The sequence below is a fragment of the Piliocolobus tephrosceles genome, chromosome 7 (assembly GCF_002776525.5).
Source record: "Piliocolobus tephrosceles isolate RC106 chromosome 7, ASM277652v3, whole genome shotgun sequence".
Lineage (NCBI taxonomy): Eukaryota > Metazoa > Chordata > Mammalia > Primates > Cercopithecidae > Piliocolobus > Piliocolobus tephrosceles.
In genome coordinates, this window is record NC_045440.1 from 147,089,145 (window position 1) to 147,105,605 (window position 16,461).

General features: G+C 64.8%; 1 protein-coding gene across 5 annotated transcripts in view; it reads right to left on the reverse strand.

The window, feature by feature from the left end:
• FAM83H (family with sequence similarity 83 member H) overlaps nt 1-7,887 on the reverse strand; it is a 9,557-nt gene extending 1,670 nt beyond the window's left edge. The window contains exons 1-5 of one of the 5 annotated variants that reach the window (XM_023188318.3): nt 4,506-7,884; nt 3,577-3,741; nt 3,385-3,509; nt 1,107-3,142; nt 5-1,073 (exon numbers count right to left, since the gene is read on the reverse strand). In XM_023188318.3, coding sequence (XP_023044086.1) covers nt 301-1,073; nt 1,107-3,142; nt 3,385-3,509; nt 3,577-3,741; nt 4,506-4,952 — 3,546 coding nt within the window. In that variant the 5' untranslated portion in view covers nt 4,953-7,884 and the 3' untranslated portion in view covers nt 5-300. Of the gene's footprint in view, nt 1-4; nt 3,742-4,505 lie in introns of those variants that run through there. The other 4 variants (XM_031935934.1, XM_031935932.1, XM_031935933.1 and 1 more) reach the window with 4 other exon arrangements.
• Nucleotides 7,888-16,461: the final 8,574 nt, after the last annotated feature.

A 16,461-nucleotide genomic window follows, 5' to 3' on the forward strand; every position in this document is an offset into this window, starting at 1 on the left:
AGTGGGGGGGGACTAAGGCACAAAAAGATGGTGGAGCCAGACGCTGCGCCACGCAAGGCTGACGGTGCAGAGAAGGTGCTGACAGGGGAAAGGCACTGGTGGCAAGGGGCTGGAGCCCCCGCGTTGGGGAGGCCAGGGGCAGAGACAGCAGCTGCCAGGTGAGCCTCCAGTGGAGCTGAGGTCTGGCGCACTCAGCCAAGCTCCAAGTGGCTATGGCCTGACAGCCTCTGCTCGAACCCATGCGTAGGGCTCTCTGTTCCGTGGGGGCTCTGGGTGACCGTGGCAGCGATGCCAGGAGACTCACTTCTTGCCTTTGAACGTGCCCAGGATCTTGGGCACGAACTTGCCCACCTTGCTGTCCCTGGTGCCCTCCTCCGCGGGGCCTTCCCCTGCCCCAGGGCCGCTGGCCTCTTCTTTCTTGCAGAAGACCTCAAAGCGGCTGTACACGCGCTTCTCCTTGCGCATGCTCTCCATGCGGCGCAGCAGCCGATCGCGCTCCTCCGCGCTGGCTGGCAGCGTGCGGCTCAGCCGGCCCTGGGTCCCTAGGCTGTCCGAGCGGAAAATGGCTGAACACTTGTCCTTGTCGGACATATCCGGGGCCAGGCCGCCAGCAGCCGGTGGACGGCCTAGCTCGGGGCTGCTGTGCGAAGGGCCAGGGCCCGGGGCAGGGACCGCACGGTGCTTCTGGCCGTGGGCGCTGATCTGCTCCAGAATGGCCTTCGTGTCATCCCGAAGGTTGCTGCTGTACAAGGCATTGGCCGTGGCTGAAGTCAGGCGCGCCCGCGGGCCCCGCTCCTCTCCTGTGGCGGCCTCTGTGCTGTCACCCCGGCCCAGTGACGGCCGCCGTGGGCTCTCAGGTTGCCCGTTCTCCTGCGGCACTGGGAAGCCACCCTCATCCTCCAGGCGCCGCTCGCCCTTGGGGCTCAGCAGCTGCCTAAGGCGCAGGGAGCCTTTGCGCAGGACTTCCATGGGGCCGCTCGGCCCCTCCTCCACGGGCCCGGCCTTTGGGGACTCCCCGGAGAAGGTAAGAGTGAGGCTGCCCCTGCGCTCCGGCACGGGAGGCACCGGACTGCCTCTGCGCTCCGGCACGGGGGGCACCGGACTGCCCCTGCGCTCCGGCACTGGGGGCACCGGACTGCCCCTGCGCTCGGGGTAGGCTGAGGTGGGGCTCCCCTTCTGCTCAATAAATCCTGTAGTTGGACTTCCTTTTCGAGTGGAAAACCCGGGCGTGGGGCTCCCCTTCCGCTCAGGGTAAGCCGAGGTGGGGCTCCCTTTTGGCTCATTATGGAGCACCTGGTGCGCCCCGGGCCCTTCCAGGGGCAGAGGGCTGTCCAGCCCTTCCGGGGAGGTTGAGCGGCCCTGGGCAGAGAGGAAGCGGGAGGGCAGGCGGTCGGAGCCGCTCCGGCCCAGCGTGTCGAGCAGCTGCGCCGCGGTGAGCGAGGCGGCTCCCGGCTGCCGCTCCGCCTCCTGGTGCAGTTGCTGCGCAAAGGAGTCGCGCAGGTCCAGGAGGCAGCTCTCGAGGCTGCGGCGCTCGCCACCCACGCCACCTGGGGCCGCCACCTCTTCCCGCCACGCCTGGGACACGACGGTCTTGCTGTGGTTGGCAACGGTGATGGCGCCCACGCCGCCGCCGGAATCGCGGGTTGGGCCTTTGTACTTCTCCAGCAGCTCCGCCACCTTGGTGGAAGCCGCGGAGCGTACGGCCTCTCCTCCGGGCCCCAGCGTCTCGCTGACCGTCTGCTCCTTGTGCAGCAGCTGCACCTTCTCTGTGGCCGCCGCAGTCCCGGCTGCGCCCTCAGCCTGTGACGTGCTGAAGATGAGCGAGGAACGCAGCCTGGAGCTGCGCTGGACCAGGGGGTTCAGGCGCGAGCGGAATGAGTCCTGCTTGGCCAGGCCGGGCTCCTCCGGGCCCTCGCGCTCTGGGCCGTTGCCGCCGCCGCTGCCCGAGCCTGGCACCGGGACCTTCGTGGGGAAGGCTGCAGGGACGCGGAAGGCTGAGGGGAGCAGGTCGCCGGCAGCTGCCCGGGCCCCGGGAGCCAGCACGTCGTCTTCGTAAGCCTCCGCTTCCATGGGCGCCGGCAGGCCGTCGTCGCCCCCATCCTCGCCATGGCATCCGCTCAAGTAGGAGGCCAGGCGCCAGCGCCGCAGCCCGGCCCGCCCCTCGGGCCCGCCCCTGCGCTCCGGCTCCGCCTCGGGAGCGGAGTCTGGGCCAGGCCTCGCCGCCGCCTGGCATGGGAAGCGCTGGGTCAGGTTGGGGCGCGGGGCCCCGCTGGGCTCCAGGCCACGGGGTCCGGGCCCGAAGGCGGGGTCCGAACCGTGGCGCACCTCGCGGGACGCGCTGGACGGCACGTAGTCCAGCCGCTGGTGCCCGTCGGGTCCGAGCTCCGGGAAGCGGGGCCCGGCGCCCAAGGTGAAGTCATCCGGGTCCGCGAAACCCGCGCGGCCCCCGCGAAGCTTCTCGAACAGGCCCTGCGGGCGCGCCGGCGCGAGCTGCGGGTCCCACTGGTACTGCTGCTGGTAGAGCTGGTCGCGGTGGAAGTGGCTGGTCTGGAAGCGGAAGTCGTCGCCGTGGCTGAGGAACGTCTGCCGCGACACCTGCCGCGCGGCCGCGAAGTTCTCCACGGCGCCGGCGCCCTCGGTCGCGAAGCTGTGCCGCTTGAAGGCGTCCATCTCCAGGTGCCGCGCCTGGAAGAAGCCCCGCGCGCCCGCGAGCTCCCCAGCCGGCCCGGCCTCGGCCTCCAGGCGTCGCGAGAGCGGCCGCAGCCCCGCGTGCGGCTCCAGTGCGCCCCCCGGCATCCGCGGAGGCTCCTCCCGGCGGAAGGCCGACAGGAAGTGGCGGTCCGGGTCGAGGAAGGAGGGGAAGCCCAGGCCCTCTTCCCGGGGTGGCGGGAACAGGAGGTGCGCTCGTTTCGGGAAGGAGAAAGGGGTTGGCGCCCCGACCCCAGGGACGCCCACGAGGGGCCCGGCCCCGGCATACGGAGCCAGGGCATAGGCATCCATGCGGGCCAGGGCCGCGGCCGAGGGCACAAGCGGCTCGGACTGCGCGAAGAGGATGCGGAACTCCTCATCGAAGCTGGAGACCAGCTCTCCTTGGAACACGTGTGCCAGGCTGCGGTGGATCTTCTCAAAGGACCACATGAAGCTGTGGGGGGTCAGGGCCAGAGTCAAACCGAGCTGGAGCGAGGGCACTGCAGCCCCGTGGGCATCGGGTGGGGCGGGGAGGACGCAGGGATGTGAGGTCTGCAAGGACCTGGGCCCTGCTAGGCTGTGCAGGGGGCTACAGGACAAGGGCTCCTGGCAAGGAGGGCCCTGGTGTGGAAAGGGGGTGCTGGGGCTACAGGAGGAGGCCCCAGAGAAGGGGGTGAGGGAACCTCGCGGGCGCACCTGTAGCTCCCACTCATCACCACGGCACAGTCCACCAGCAGGAACTTCTCCTTGACGTGGCCCTTGAAGGACTTCCCAGTGCGGCAGTAGTAGGTGGGGCCCGCCACAGTCCGTACCCGCAGGAACTGGGGAGGGAGGGGAGTCAGATCTCTGCCAGCGGTCCTCCCCAATCTCCCACTCCCGGGAACTCACATCCACGTGGTGCAGGTTGACACGGCACTTGTCGGCCATGTCCAGGAAGTGCTGCGCGTTCATCTCATCCAGCAGGATGTAGACTGGGACGCGACGGGCGGCGGCCTCCAGCACTTCGCTGAGCAGGTCCACATCAGTGAACATGTCCATCACCACAGCCACCACCTGCAGGGGCGGGTCAGGACAGAGAGGAGAGGCCCCTGCTGTCCCCACACTATTGTCCAGCCTCCCCTCCACGGCCGGGAGGCGTCTGGATCACCCACAACTACTGTGAAGCAAGTTAGTCCATCCCAGGCAGTGGGGCCACGTCTGGAAGATGGGTAGGAGGAAGGGACCACAGGACCAGAAGAAGAAGTGTGGAGTGGCTGGCCATAAGGAGGGAGCCGAGGCAGGTGGAGGGCAGAGAACCCTGGACGAGGGTGGGCCAGTTTGGGGTATGGGGCCACGACAAGGGTACCTCAAAATTCCCTCCGCCCTACCGACGGCTGAGCTGCCCCCACTCCAGGACAGCTGTCAGGGCTGAGTCCCAGGCTCCAGTTCTGCCTTGGGACAGGGTTGCTGCCATGGGCAGGGGAGAAAGTCACGGGCCTTTAGCGTCTGGACCTGATGCACCCTCCACCATCTGCTAGCTGTTTGGTGAGGGTTAGAAGCCCTCAGCTGGCCAAGGGCCACCGGGCAGGATGAGAGGTAATTATCTGAACAATGAACCCAGGCTGGTGCGGTGCCCACCCATCTCAGAGCCCGAGTTTCTGGGCACTGGCCATGACCATGGGCAAGTGGACCTGGCAGCCCTGAAGATTGCTGCCAGGAACCCCTGCTCCAGCTGGAGCTCAGGGTTCACCCAAGCTGAGTATGCTTATGCGTCTCCTCCACCCTGGTGTCTTGAGCCCAGGCCCCTCCCCACTACCCTCGAGCCCAAGATGGCGCACCTGCTGGGCAGAACGGATCATCCTGCGGGCCTCATCCTTGATGCTGGGGCTGTCAGGAGGTGGTGGCTGCACCAAGGTGGTCACCTCGGTGCCCTGGAAGCCGAAGGTCAGAGGCCAGCCCAGGTCAAGCTCAGGCACGGCCTGGTCTGAGTTCACTGGCCAGTATGTACCCGAGGATCCATCCATGTCCACGTCGAGAAGGCTGCCTTCAGGTGGCTCTCGGGTAACATACTGTGGAGGCCGAAGGTGTCGGCTCACATGTTCCAGCTCTTCAGGGCACAGGAAGTCCGGTGCCCCCTCAGTCGCCAGGAAGCGGCTGTAGGCCTCCGAGCCACCCTCGGCCAGTGCATCCACCGCCAGGCGGTAGTACTCTTTGTAGTGAGGCGGCAGGTACCCGGGTGCCAGCGGGTTGTCCCCCTGCGAGGAGCTCTGGGAGCGACGGGCCATGTTGGGGCCAGGGGTCTGGAGGGGCAGGGAGACACATGACTAGGGGTGGGGGCACTGGGACCACTCCTACCCTCTAGCATGGACACACTGTGGAAGGGGCTGTCAGTGACTTGGGTAGGCTGAAGTTTAGCCCATGCCCAGGAAGCCTTCCAGGACACCAGCCGAGCCAGGCTCACAGAGGGCAACCCAGACTGTAGGATGCCCCGAGCTGAGGGGACACTGGTAGAGGGTGGGGCACAGGTGTCCCAGCCCTGTCTCTCCTTCCTTTGGGAGGCTGAGGCAGGAGAACTGCTTGAAGCCAAGAGTTTGAAACCAGCCTGGGTAACACAGCAAGACCCCATCTCTACAATAAGTTTTAAACATCAGGCAGGCATGGTGGTGTGTGCATGCAGTCCCAGCCACTTGGGAAGCTGAGACAAGGAAAGTTTGAGCCCAGGAGTTGGAGGCTGCTATGAGTTATGATTGTGACACTACACTCCTGCCTAGGTGATAAGAGTGAGACCGCATCGCTACAAAAAATGAAAATAAAACCAATCCCCCCCCAAAACATTTTATGACTGTTGGCTTAAAGACAAACAATCCAGGCTGCATTCATCATTATAGTATTCACATTTTTCTTAAGACATTCACAGGCCCCTGGCACTGTGCCTACTGGACAAGCTGGTGCCACCCATGCTGCCATGTGTCTGTCCCTGACTGCCTGGGAGACCGTGGGTAGGTCACTGCACCTCTCTGGCCGACCTCTACTGCACAACACAGCTGAAGGTCCACAAGACACCATGCCTAGCCAAGGTGAGCGCAGCAGACAGGGCTGTGACCACCCTCCTCCTGGAATGGCAACCTTAAGCCCCATGCATAGCCCCGGGCCACACCTCCTCCCCATCCTCAGGGTTTCACAATTGGGTTCCCACAGCCCATTCTATGACTGCCCAGCCCTGCAACACTGACCCCTAGACTCTGTCCCTGTCTACCAGCCCCTCTCCTTCCCTTGACCTTTCTTGTCACTGTCCCTCTCAGATAAAACCTCCCTGGACCACAACCCCTGGGTGCCCACAGGGCCCTGCACTCCACATCGCCCAGATCTGCCTCTCCACTTGCTCAGAGTCCTGTCACCACCAGCCCGTCCATGACAGCAGGGACCTTTCCAGGTCCTGGGCTCCCCACCATTATCCATACTTGGCTGCCCCACAGCCCACTCTGTTCTCCAAAGGGTCCCTGCAGGGTGCCTGACCCCTCCAGAAAGGTGTCAGATGGGGAGCACCCAGGGCCCACGCACATGGGGTCACCAAGCTACCTGGGTACCTCTCCCTGGAAGGAGAACCCTAGGCACTGCTCAGCCCATCCCACTGCTCCTCGGGTTGGAGAGGGAGGCAGGACACCTATCCCCGCCTAGCACACAGGTTCCCGAATGTTGGCCCTGGCTGAGAAGGTGGTTCAGCCCAGACAAAGGAGTGTGCCCTGGGGTGCTGACAGGATGGGCGCTGGCCAGCTGGACTGCATGGGTGCTAGCCAGAGCCACTAGGCTGAGAATGTTGGGGTCAGGAGGCCGCCATCCTGCCTGGTACCCCTGGGGGTGACATGGAGTTGGGACATGGGAAATACCTGGTACCACTCAACAGCCCCAGATACCAACTGGCCTGGGAGAAGCTGTCCCAACATTTCTTTGTTGAGGCACTGTCCTCATGGTTGACATATGGGGCTGGTTAGGGCACACTGTTCTGGTTGTGCCAGGGGCCGATCGAGGCCAACCACATGGGGGTGAGGTGTAGGCCTGTCTGGCTGGGCTGGGACGCCCACTCACCACTGCCAGCCTGGCTGTAGGGGTGGTGTCTGACCATACAGGGCAGGGGGAACAACCCTGCTGACTTTGTTTGAGGGCATTTCCCGACGCTGGGGGACACTCTAGAAAGGGCCCCCACTGTCCCTTTGGATTTCACGGGGGAGGGATATCCACACAGCGTCCAGGCTCTAGGCTGCGTGTAATGGGGGCAGGGATCATCTGGACTGTGGAATCCCCCGTCGCCAGGAGCCCTCCCAGCAGACACCCCTCGTCATCACAGGGTGATGCCCAGACCTCCAGTGGCTTCATTCCTCACGTTGTATCCTTTCATGGGTACGTGTCTCCCGGGCTATGGACGGGGCCGCAGACACTCCCAAGCCCAAGATGGAGCACCCCAGTGGCCTGCGTGCCCACACATTTGCCTACCAAACGCCTGCCCAAGGGAGGGAAGGCACGGAACCCACCCATGGCCAATGACTCAGCACGAATCCACTCTTCTGCTGCTGACCCCTGACCTCTGACTGTAAGTCAGGGCCCTCAGCTGGCCTTCAAGGACCCCATCCTCTCCACCCTGGCAGGAAGTGGGGTTCCTGAGTATCTGGAATGAGGACCCCATGGAAGGATCCGGAGTTCCTACACAAAGTGGGGTGAGCCTGTGCCAAGTTCCGATAGGCGCAGGAGGGTGCGGAGGCTCTAGGCGGCGGAAAGGTGGGGTGCAGAGGACAGGGCTCAGAGACCGGAAGTCGCTCTGTGATAGCTTGCGGGGTGGGCACCCCAGCCGCCAACGGGGTCAGTGCACCCTACGAGCTCGCGGCTGCGGCGGCTGGGTGCCCCATCCACCCACCCCTGGAACGTGGGCGCTACGGGCAGACCTCCCGTCACTCGCCCTGCTTGCCACGCGGGGATCCAGGCCGCACCCTGGCCACCCCAGTCCACGGCGGCCCGGGCGGGCGTCCCCAGGGAAGGGTCCAGGCCGTGCCCAGCAGCCAGACTCCAGCTAGGCCGCGAGGGCGGCAGCGAGTCCGGACGGCCAGGCAGGCTCGACCCAGATCCCGGGCCGCTTCCCACTCGGCTCTTCTCGGGCCGCCGTCGTGCGAGGGCGCTCGCGTCCATATCCGCACAGCGGCGCCCCCTGTCCGAGCTGCCCCGCCGCCCCGGCCCCGCGCACGCGGCCGCGCTCCACTCCCTCCGCCCCTCTCTGGGTCGCGCGGCCCCAGCCCAGGTGCAGGCGCGAGGGTAGCCCAGGTGGCACCGCACCGAGGGGCGCCCGCCCCCGCCTCGTCCCGCCCGGGCCGGGGGAGGGGGGCCCTACCTGGCCAGGTGCGCGGGGTCTCGGCACAGGGGCAGCAGGAGCCGACCGCCGCCCAGCGGCCTCGCGGTCCGGTCGGTCCAGCAGCCACTCCCTGCCGCGGCCCGCCCGGCCTGATTCACGCGCCCGCCCCCGCCCCGCCCGTCGCTCCTGCCTCCTGCCTGCCCGGGCAGCACCTGGGGGCGGAGCGGCCCCACCCGCGGCGCGCCCGCATTCCTGCGCCCCGCGCCCGCCGCGGCCCCGCCGCCTGCCCCGGTCCGCGCCCCCGGCCCGCGCCCCGACCCTCCGCCCCGACCCGCCCGTGCCCTGCGGCCGCGTGCCCAGAAACCCCGACCCAGCACCGCCGGAGACCGTGAGGTCCCCACTTCAAATCCCTCGACCCCCAGGAGCCCAACTGTTGACCCCAGGCTCAAAGTTCCTAGCCTGACCCCTGACCCTCGCCCCGGAAGTTGGGGTGACTCGGAAGTTCCGGCTCAGTCGCTAGGAAACGAGCCAGCCCGACGCAAGGGGCGGAGCTCTGACCTCCTCGCCGAGTTGGTAAAGGCAGGTGCGGCAGGTGAGGGCGCTGGGGCGGCGTCGAGCCCCGGGCGGGGCCGGGTCTGGGATCCCCGAAAGCACAGGGGATCCTCTCACCACACACCGGTCTCCCACCGCACCAGCGTCGCACACGTAGAGGGGACCCCGCCCACATAGAGGACCCCCAGGCCCGGACCCCCACCACACACACACACTGATGCCCACAAGTACCTGGGGTCCCCCATCTTTCTCCCTCATCCCTTCACATCGATGCCCACACTTGTAGGGGACTCTGCTGCAGTGACCCCCCAATGCACATGCGGACCCTGAATGACCTGTCCCTCGTGTACACCAACCCCCAAGCACAGGAGACTCCTCAGGAAGACAGAACCCAACAAGCACACCCAGTCCTGTCCACTCCAGTCACCCACGAACATGCTGACGTCCGCACACGTAGGGAACCCCACCTGCATATGAGATCCCTCAGACACCGATCCCACACACAAACAGGGGTGCCATATTCACACTGACTCTGAGAGACCAGGGGACCTCCCTCACACATACAGAACCCTGGGTGTACACTCGGGGACCCAGCGAAAACCAAGCCCCAACACGTTCAAGGGACCCAGTGTGCACACCAAGCCTCACATACCAGACGCCCCCGCATGTACACAGCAACCCCCACACACCACCCCGAGCTGCCCCTGGGTGCTCCAGTACCCCCAAATACCCCTCAGGCCCTCACTTAGGGCCTCTCCCTCCACTTAGGCCCTGCCCTGCACTGGATTACCTGTCCAAACCTTCCAAACCTGTCCAAACCTTCACCCCTGCCACTCCCACCCCAAGGACTGGCCCTGCCTGAACCCTTTCTGATGGTATCAGTCACCTTTCTCTTTGTCCCTCTTGCCATGTGATCCTATTTTCTGTTTTCAGGGTCACTCCCAGTTTCATTTGTTCTTTCCCCAGACACTCAGTGACATCCCACTGGTACCAGTATGCTGGAAACATGGGTGGGGGGTCAGACCAGTGCCCAGGCAACTGTGCTGCAGCGTGTGAGGGGCATGGGGCACCAGGGAGGACCCCGACAGGCTGGGGCAGGCAGGAGGAGCCTCCCAGGGAAATGAACTTGGGGGTCAGCTGTGTGGACTAGGGAGAGGGGTATTACTCCAGGACCTGACAACACATCTGCCAAGGCCAGGACCACATAGGGTCTGAGGGCGTGGAGGGGTGAGTGCCTTGGGTGGGCTGGGGAGCAGGCTCAGGGGTGAGCTGGGTTCCCAGGGCAGTGGAGAGGCATGGAGGCTTAAGCAGAGAGGGCCGTGCTCATGCTTGTGGTGAGAACAAAGACCGTCCCACTGGCAACCCAGCACCTTGGGGCAGTGAGAAGAGTGCTGGACTCCAGATCCTGGGCCTGGCGGGATGGGCTGAGCCTGGGGCGGAGGGGCAGGCAAGCCACGGCCAGGGGGATGGGATGTGGCCAAGTGCTCTTGCCAGGCATCCCGGCTCAAGCTTCTGGGCACACACCTGGGGCGGGCAGGCAGACAGGACACCAGCTGGGAAGCCTCGGGGGAGCCCATGTTCCTGCTGTTATCCACTCAGGCCCCCGTGGTGTGCCCTGTTCACCACTGCCTCTGCCCCGCCCTCTGCCACTCTGAGCACCCCCTCCCTGGTCCTTCCCTACCCACCCCCCAGGAGAATGCACAGTAAGAAGGGGGGACCCAAAGCTGCAGCTGGGAAGTGGCAGACGCTCCACCCTGGGCCCAAGCCGAGAGCCAGTGCTGGTGAGTGCACCCTCTGACCTCCAGGGCACTGTCACCCAAACACTGACCTGTAAGACCTTCTGTGTAGCCACTGAGAGACACCCCCTCTGAGGAGAGCCCTTCTTCCAAGAGTGGCTCTCGGGATCTCTGAGTTGGGATTAGGTGTGACTGACTGAGGGTTCATTCATTCATCTCAGGCCTTGAGTCTGAATCTTTTTTTTTTTTTTTTTTTTGAGACGGAGTCTCACTCTTGTTGCCCAGTCGAGTGCAATCCCAACTCACTGCAACCTCTACCTCCTGGGTTCAAGTGATTCTTCTGCTTCAGCCTCCCGAGTAGCTGGGATTATGGATGTGCGCCACCACGCCCTGCTAATTTTTGTATTTTTGTTTTAGTAGAGAAGGGGTTTCGCCATGTTGGCCAGGCTGCTCTCTAATTCCTGACCTCAGGTGATCCGCCCAGCTCAGCCTCCCAAAATGCTGGGATTACAGGCTTCAGCCACCGCGCCCGGCCCAGCCTGAATCTTTTTTTTTTTTTTTTTTTTGAGGCAGAGTCTCGCTCTGTTGCCCAGGCTGGAGTGCAGTGGCCGGATCTCAGCTCGCTGCAAACTCCGCCTTCCGGGTTCACGCCATTCTCCTGCCTCAGCCTCCCGAGTAGCTGGGACTACAGGCGCCCGCCACCTCGTCCGGCTAGTTTTTTTTTGTAGGTTTTAGTAGAGACGGGGTTTCACCGTGTTAGCCAGGATGGTCTCGATCTCCTGACCTCGTGATCCGCCCATCTCGGCCTCCCAAAGTGCTGGGATTACAGGCTTGAGCCACCGCGCCCGGCCTGAGCCTGAATCTTATACCCCTGGGGTTGGGGTGGGGGCCTGGGGGTAGCGCTCAGAGCCCAGCTTCGGAGCACACGGAGACGGGAAGCAGGTAGGAGGCAGCGGGAGGGGCCTAGGTGGCCAAAAATGGGTTTTGAAACAGGAGGGCTTGAGTCCAAGTTGGGGATTCTCAGTCTAAATATGTGTTCCGTTCTGACTCTGCTCCATCTGGCCGTCCTGTGCTGCCCTCTGCCTGCCGCTTTGCTCCCAGTCACCTTCTCCATAGTCACTTCCAGGTTGGATGGTGACAGCTCACCTGGGCTGGGCTTTCCTGTGGGTCGGGAAGGGGACTTCCCCCAGTCCCCCCACCCTGCCTTCACTGTTGTCACTCCCTTGCCCCAACTCCCATTTATTCTCTGTGCTGGCTGTGAACACATTCCAGGCTGCAGAGCTGGGGTCCTTCAGCACCCAGGCTTGTGCTGGGGTCTGTGATTACTAAGAGAGTACCCCATCCTGCTCCCCAGACTGCCCCTCTGCTTAGAGTGGGCCTGGCCTAACACCCCTGGATGCCAGAGAGCTCCCAGATTCACAGGAGCAGGTGGGATGACGGTGACCACTCCTCCACACCAGGCTGGGGTTAGATCCGAGTTCCCCAAAATAGCCCCAGCTGCGTCTGAGGCCAGCAGCCCTCCTGGAATGAGGATAATGGGCACAGGCGCCGCATGCTGCTTCCGCAGTCTCTAGCCCTGAGTACGCTGCACTCCAATAAACGGGGCAGGGCAGGCAGACCAGCAGGCCAGCCAGGAAACTGGGTTGCGTAGGTGGGGGCTGTGCTCTTCAGTTCTGCTACCTACTGACTGCACACCCAGGCCTTCGCCCTGCACCACAGCCCATACACTGCCCTGGACAGCTCTGGCCCAGCATACTTGGGTCTGCTGCAGGGACACCTCTGTCCCTGAACAAGTATCTGCCCTCAGTGCCCATTTCTACCAAGCATTGGGCCAGCCTGGGCAGGCTTGCTGTCCCTTGGTCTTGCAGTGCCCTGTGTGGCGGGCACCAGCTTCACTTGGCAGATGTGAAGATGGGCCCACAGATGCCCTGCATCCAGCCTGGCTTCCTGGCCCTCCACAGGCATCCCTAGGTTGCTGGAGTGGTCACCACGCCAACACAACGGTCCGAGGTCCCCTCCCTGCCACCCCATCCAGGCCTTACCTGGCCTTGGGTCTGCAGTGCTTCGAGGCCCTCACTCCGGAGCTGCTCCAGGGCCATGGCCAGCTGCAGCCCCTCCACGTGCACCCAGGCCTGCTCCTCCTGCAGCTGCTGCAGCCACAGCTGCTCCTCCTGTAGCTGCTGCAGCCACAGCTGCTCCTCCCGCCACAGCTGCATCTGCAGCTGGACCTGCCTCCATCGGTCCTCCAGCAGCAGCTGCTCCTGGGCCAGGCAAAGCTGGACCTCATGGAGCCTCAGCAGTTCAGGGCCCAGGGCCGGCATGGGGCCCCCTGCTCCACAGCCTTCCATGTGCCCAGTGAGGACCAGCACCAGCTCAGACCCTGGAGCAGCAGCTGGCACCGGCCTCGAGGCTGCCTGTGGCTGCTCTGGCCTGGCCACCCTGGGGTGTCCCTGAGGTGCTGGCTCGATGCTGGTCACGTGCCCTTTAGGGGCCACCCCCACATCACCCTGAGGGCCCCCTGGGGTGAGGGGCGGGGGCTCGACCTCAGGGCCCTGCTGCCCAGCTGCCGGCTGGGCCCTGCCTGCCCTCCTGGCCCGGGATTTGCGAACTCGACCTCGTTTCCCAGACATGGCCCTGGATCCAGCGCCTCCTTCACCAGGTGTCTGCTCCCCAAGGGCCCTGGCTCATCGACTGGCCGGCCTCAGGCCAGCTCAGAGGGCGTCCCTGGAGGCCACAGTGGCTGTGTGCTCCCACGCCAGGCTCGGCCCCCTGTTCCAGGTCCTGCCTCTTGGCTGGTGCCCGCAGCACCGCAGCTCGGGACTCTGGCTCTGCCTGTGGGCCTCACTGACCCCACTCGGTGGGGCTGGGCCACACCAGGGAGTTTATAGGGACTCCGTGGCGTGGTGGCTCGCCTGGGCCAAGGCTGACTAACGCGCTGACACGGCGGCTCAGGGTTTTACAGGCCGCAGGCCCTGCTGGCGAGACTGGGAGGGAGGCTGAGAAGCTGGAGGAGGCAGCGCAGCAGCCAGAGCGCCGGCTGTGCACAGCAACGGGCGTGCCTGGTCCTGCCCTGGGCGGCACCAATGCCCACCGCCCCCGCCCCACCCCAGCTACCCCCGTCCCACAGCTGGTCAAGGGAACTGCATCCTGGCCACACTGACCCTCAGGGCCCAGACCCTCCCTGGCCACAGACAACCTGAGCCCAGCTGGCCATGGGAACCCCCAGCCCACGCACTCCGGAGGGCTCCAGAGCAGCTAGCACGCTCACAGGAGCACCGCTGGGGTTTGGGCTTGCCCGTGGTGTTTGGTGGAGACAAAGGACCCAGGGACACAGTGGGAGCTAGGGCAGGGTTTGGGCCACTGCACTGTGGCTGGCGGGAGAGACTGGGCCCTCAAAGGCCCGCATGGCACTTTGTGAACGGATGTGGGGCCCAGAGAAAAGTCCTGGCGGTCATGGAGGTGCGGCCGGGGCTCTTGGTGCCATCCTGCCTGGGGGCTGGCTGTCCTGCACACTGCAACAAGGGCCTGACTGGATCAGAGCTGCCTTTGGGTCTTGGGGCCGGATGTGGGGGTACACGGCTAGCCCCAAACACCAGCGTCCTCTGGAGTTATTGTTGGGAGGGTGGGCTCCAGGTGGCCTCCTCCCTAGCGTTTCCCCAGCCCGGGGCGGCCACTGACTCACACCCACGCCCAGGGCCCCATCCCAGCTGGTTCAGTCACACTGGCCTGACTGGTTTGCCTGGCCCAACCCTGCCTGGAGCAGCGCTCCGGCTCCTCTTCAGTCCTAGCCCCAGAAGCTCAGGAGCAGAGGGACAGCCACTTGCCAGGGGAGTGCCGAATTGGACACACAGAGACGGGAAGGGCCTGGGGGAGGGACGTGGCACAAGGTGGGGGACAATGTCAAGGGTGGGGCAGGGCCAGCAGGCAGCACTGCCAGCCCACAGGGTCCTCCTAGCAGAGATGCAACCTGCCCATTCTTGGCCCACAAGAGCCTGGGTGCGTTCCTGCTGGCTGGCTCTCGTCTGTGCCTCCCTGAGGCCCGCTGTGCAGTGGAGTATGTGCTGCTGGAGGAGCCCGTGCTCCTTAAGGTTGTCCGTGGGCCTCCCTCGGGGGAAGGCCCGGGTGGGGGGCTCCCTGTCTGCCAGGATGCATGGCCCTTTTGGTGCCCCATAAGTGTCTCTTGAGACTGATGGGTATGGGGGCCTCTCACCCCAAGCTCACTGAAGGTCCTTTTCCCCTAGGGAAGCCCGGGGAGAACCGCCCGCTGGAGAGGAAAGCGGACCAGCAGGCAAGGGAGCCGGCGCCGGCTGAGAGCCCACAGGCCCATCCAGGTGAGAGCCCGCGCGTCCCGCGCCCGCTGGGGGTGAGCGGGTGAGCTGTTGGCAGGGGCTGCCCTGGGCCGGGACACGCTCGGTGTGGGCGCGCTTGCATGTCATGTACACGTGTGCTTGTGCGCGTGTGCAGGTGCGTGCACGTGTGTGTGTGCGCGTGTGCTCTCACCTGTGAGTGCTCGGCGCAGACCCGCGACACGCCCAAGCCCCTCCCGCCGCGCCCGGCTCTCGCCCACCTCCTGGTGCTCCACCTGCCCGCCGCCCGGGTGCGTAGCCTCTCGGGAAGACCCTGCCCTGCGCCACTCGCCCTCGCGGGGGCCGGGGCCGCCTCCATCCCGGGTCCGCCGCAGTGTGCCCGCCCAGCGTGCGCCGCCCTCCGGTGGCAGGAAACGGGACACCGCGCCGTCGCCTCGGGCCAGACCGCCTTCTTAGGCTCCGCGGCTCCCACCCTGCGCTGCTCCCGACCGGGATCGGCCGCTCAAACCTTGTGCCGGGCGCGGAACCGCCCTGAGGCTCAGCAGCGCCTCCCAACGCGAACTCGTCGGTCTCCACGCGCCCGCCGCCTTCCTCACTGCTCATTCTGTCCTCGCGGCTGCCCGCCCTCCTGCTTCTGCGCTGGTGCTGCGAGCCTGCTTCACCCTCGGTTCCGCCTGCTCTTCCCTGGGCTCCTCTCCACGGAGCCGATAGGGCCTCTCGGCCCACATCAGGTCTGACCCTGACGCCCCTGCTGGGCATGGGCCATGCTGGCTGCAGCCTTCAGATAGATGCAGGCCTGGCACCAACAGCCAGCTGTCCCCCCCAGCTCAGGCCCGGCACCGCCCATCTCCTGATTGCCTGTATACTCCCTCACACCGCGTCCCAGGTGCCAGGATAAGGAGCTCAACCTTGTCCTGAGGACGGAAGCAGTGGCAGTTGTTTGATAAGAGCCACAGGTGCGCGGAAGCACCGCCGCGGAAGGACCTGTGGGATGTCAGTGGTGGAGGTGTCCAGTAGCTGGGGATTTGGCCTTGGCAAGAGGCGGCTATGAGAGGAAGCAGGGAACACAGGCAGGTAGACCCTAGGAAAATCTGGGGAGGATGTCCCTTCTGTCACTGAAGGCCAGCACTGGGGCTCTGCCCGGGATCATCTCCAATCGTTCCTGTGCCTTGGTGTCACTTTCTCCAGGTGCAGGCTCCTGGTGGGAAACCAAGAGGCTGCTCTTCTGCTCTCGGTGTCAGGGAAAAGCAGGGACGCCCCCATTTTGCTTTCTGTAGTTTGAGGTGGACTCCTAGCCTTCCTCCAGTACAGCCCTGCCTCACTTGCTCTGCGGGGTGTGGGGCAGACAGGACCAGGGAGCTTCATCTGGTCGAGGGAAACTCAGACTGCAGGCCACAGGGCCAGGAGCTGCATCCTGGCTGCCCGGATCCTCAGGGCTTCCCATCAGGAGCCTGCACCTGGAGAAAGTGACACCACGACACAGGGAGCTCCATGAGCCCTGCCATGGTGCCTCTTTTTGCTATAAAGTTTCCGACTCAGAAGCAGGGCTGCTGGGAGTGCTGGGACTGCATAGGTGGGGTTGGCAGGGGGGATTCTCCACGTCTGCTAGGAAGTCTATTTCAGCCAGAACAGGCTGTGTCCCCTTCAGAGCAGCAGGTGTCAAGTGAAACTGCCCTGCCTCCAGATGGTAGGCTCAGGGCTGGGCATTTAGTGTTGAGAATGTGTGAGGCTCCAGCCCACAGCCGTGGCCACCCAGCTCACGTGCCTTTGGAGGAGTCCATGCTGCTGACTCAGCGCTTTCTGTGCTGTGGGGACACCTGGTCACCACCACATGGACACGCTATTTTTGCACTCAGAGGCT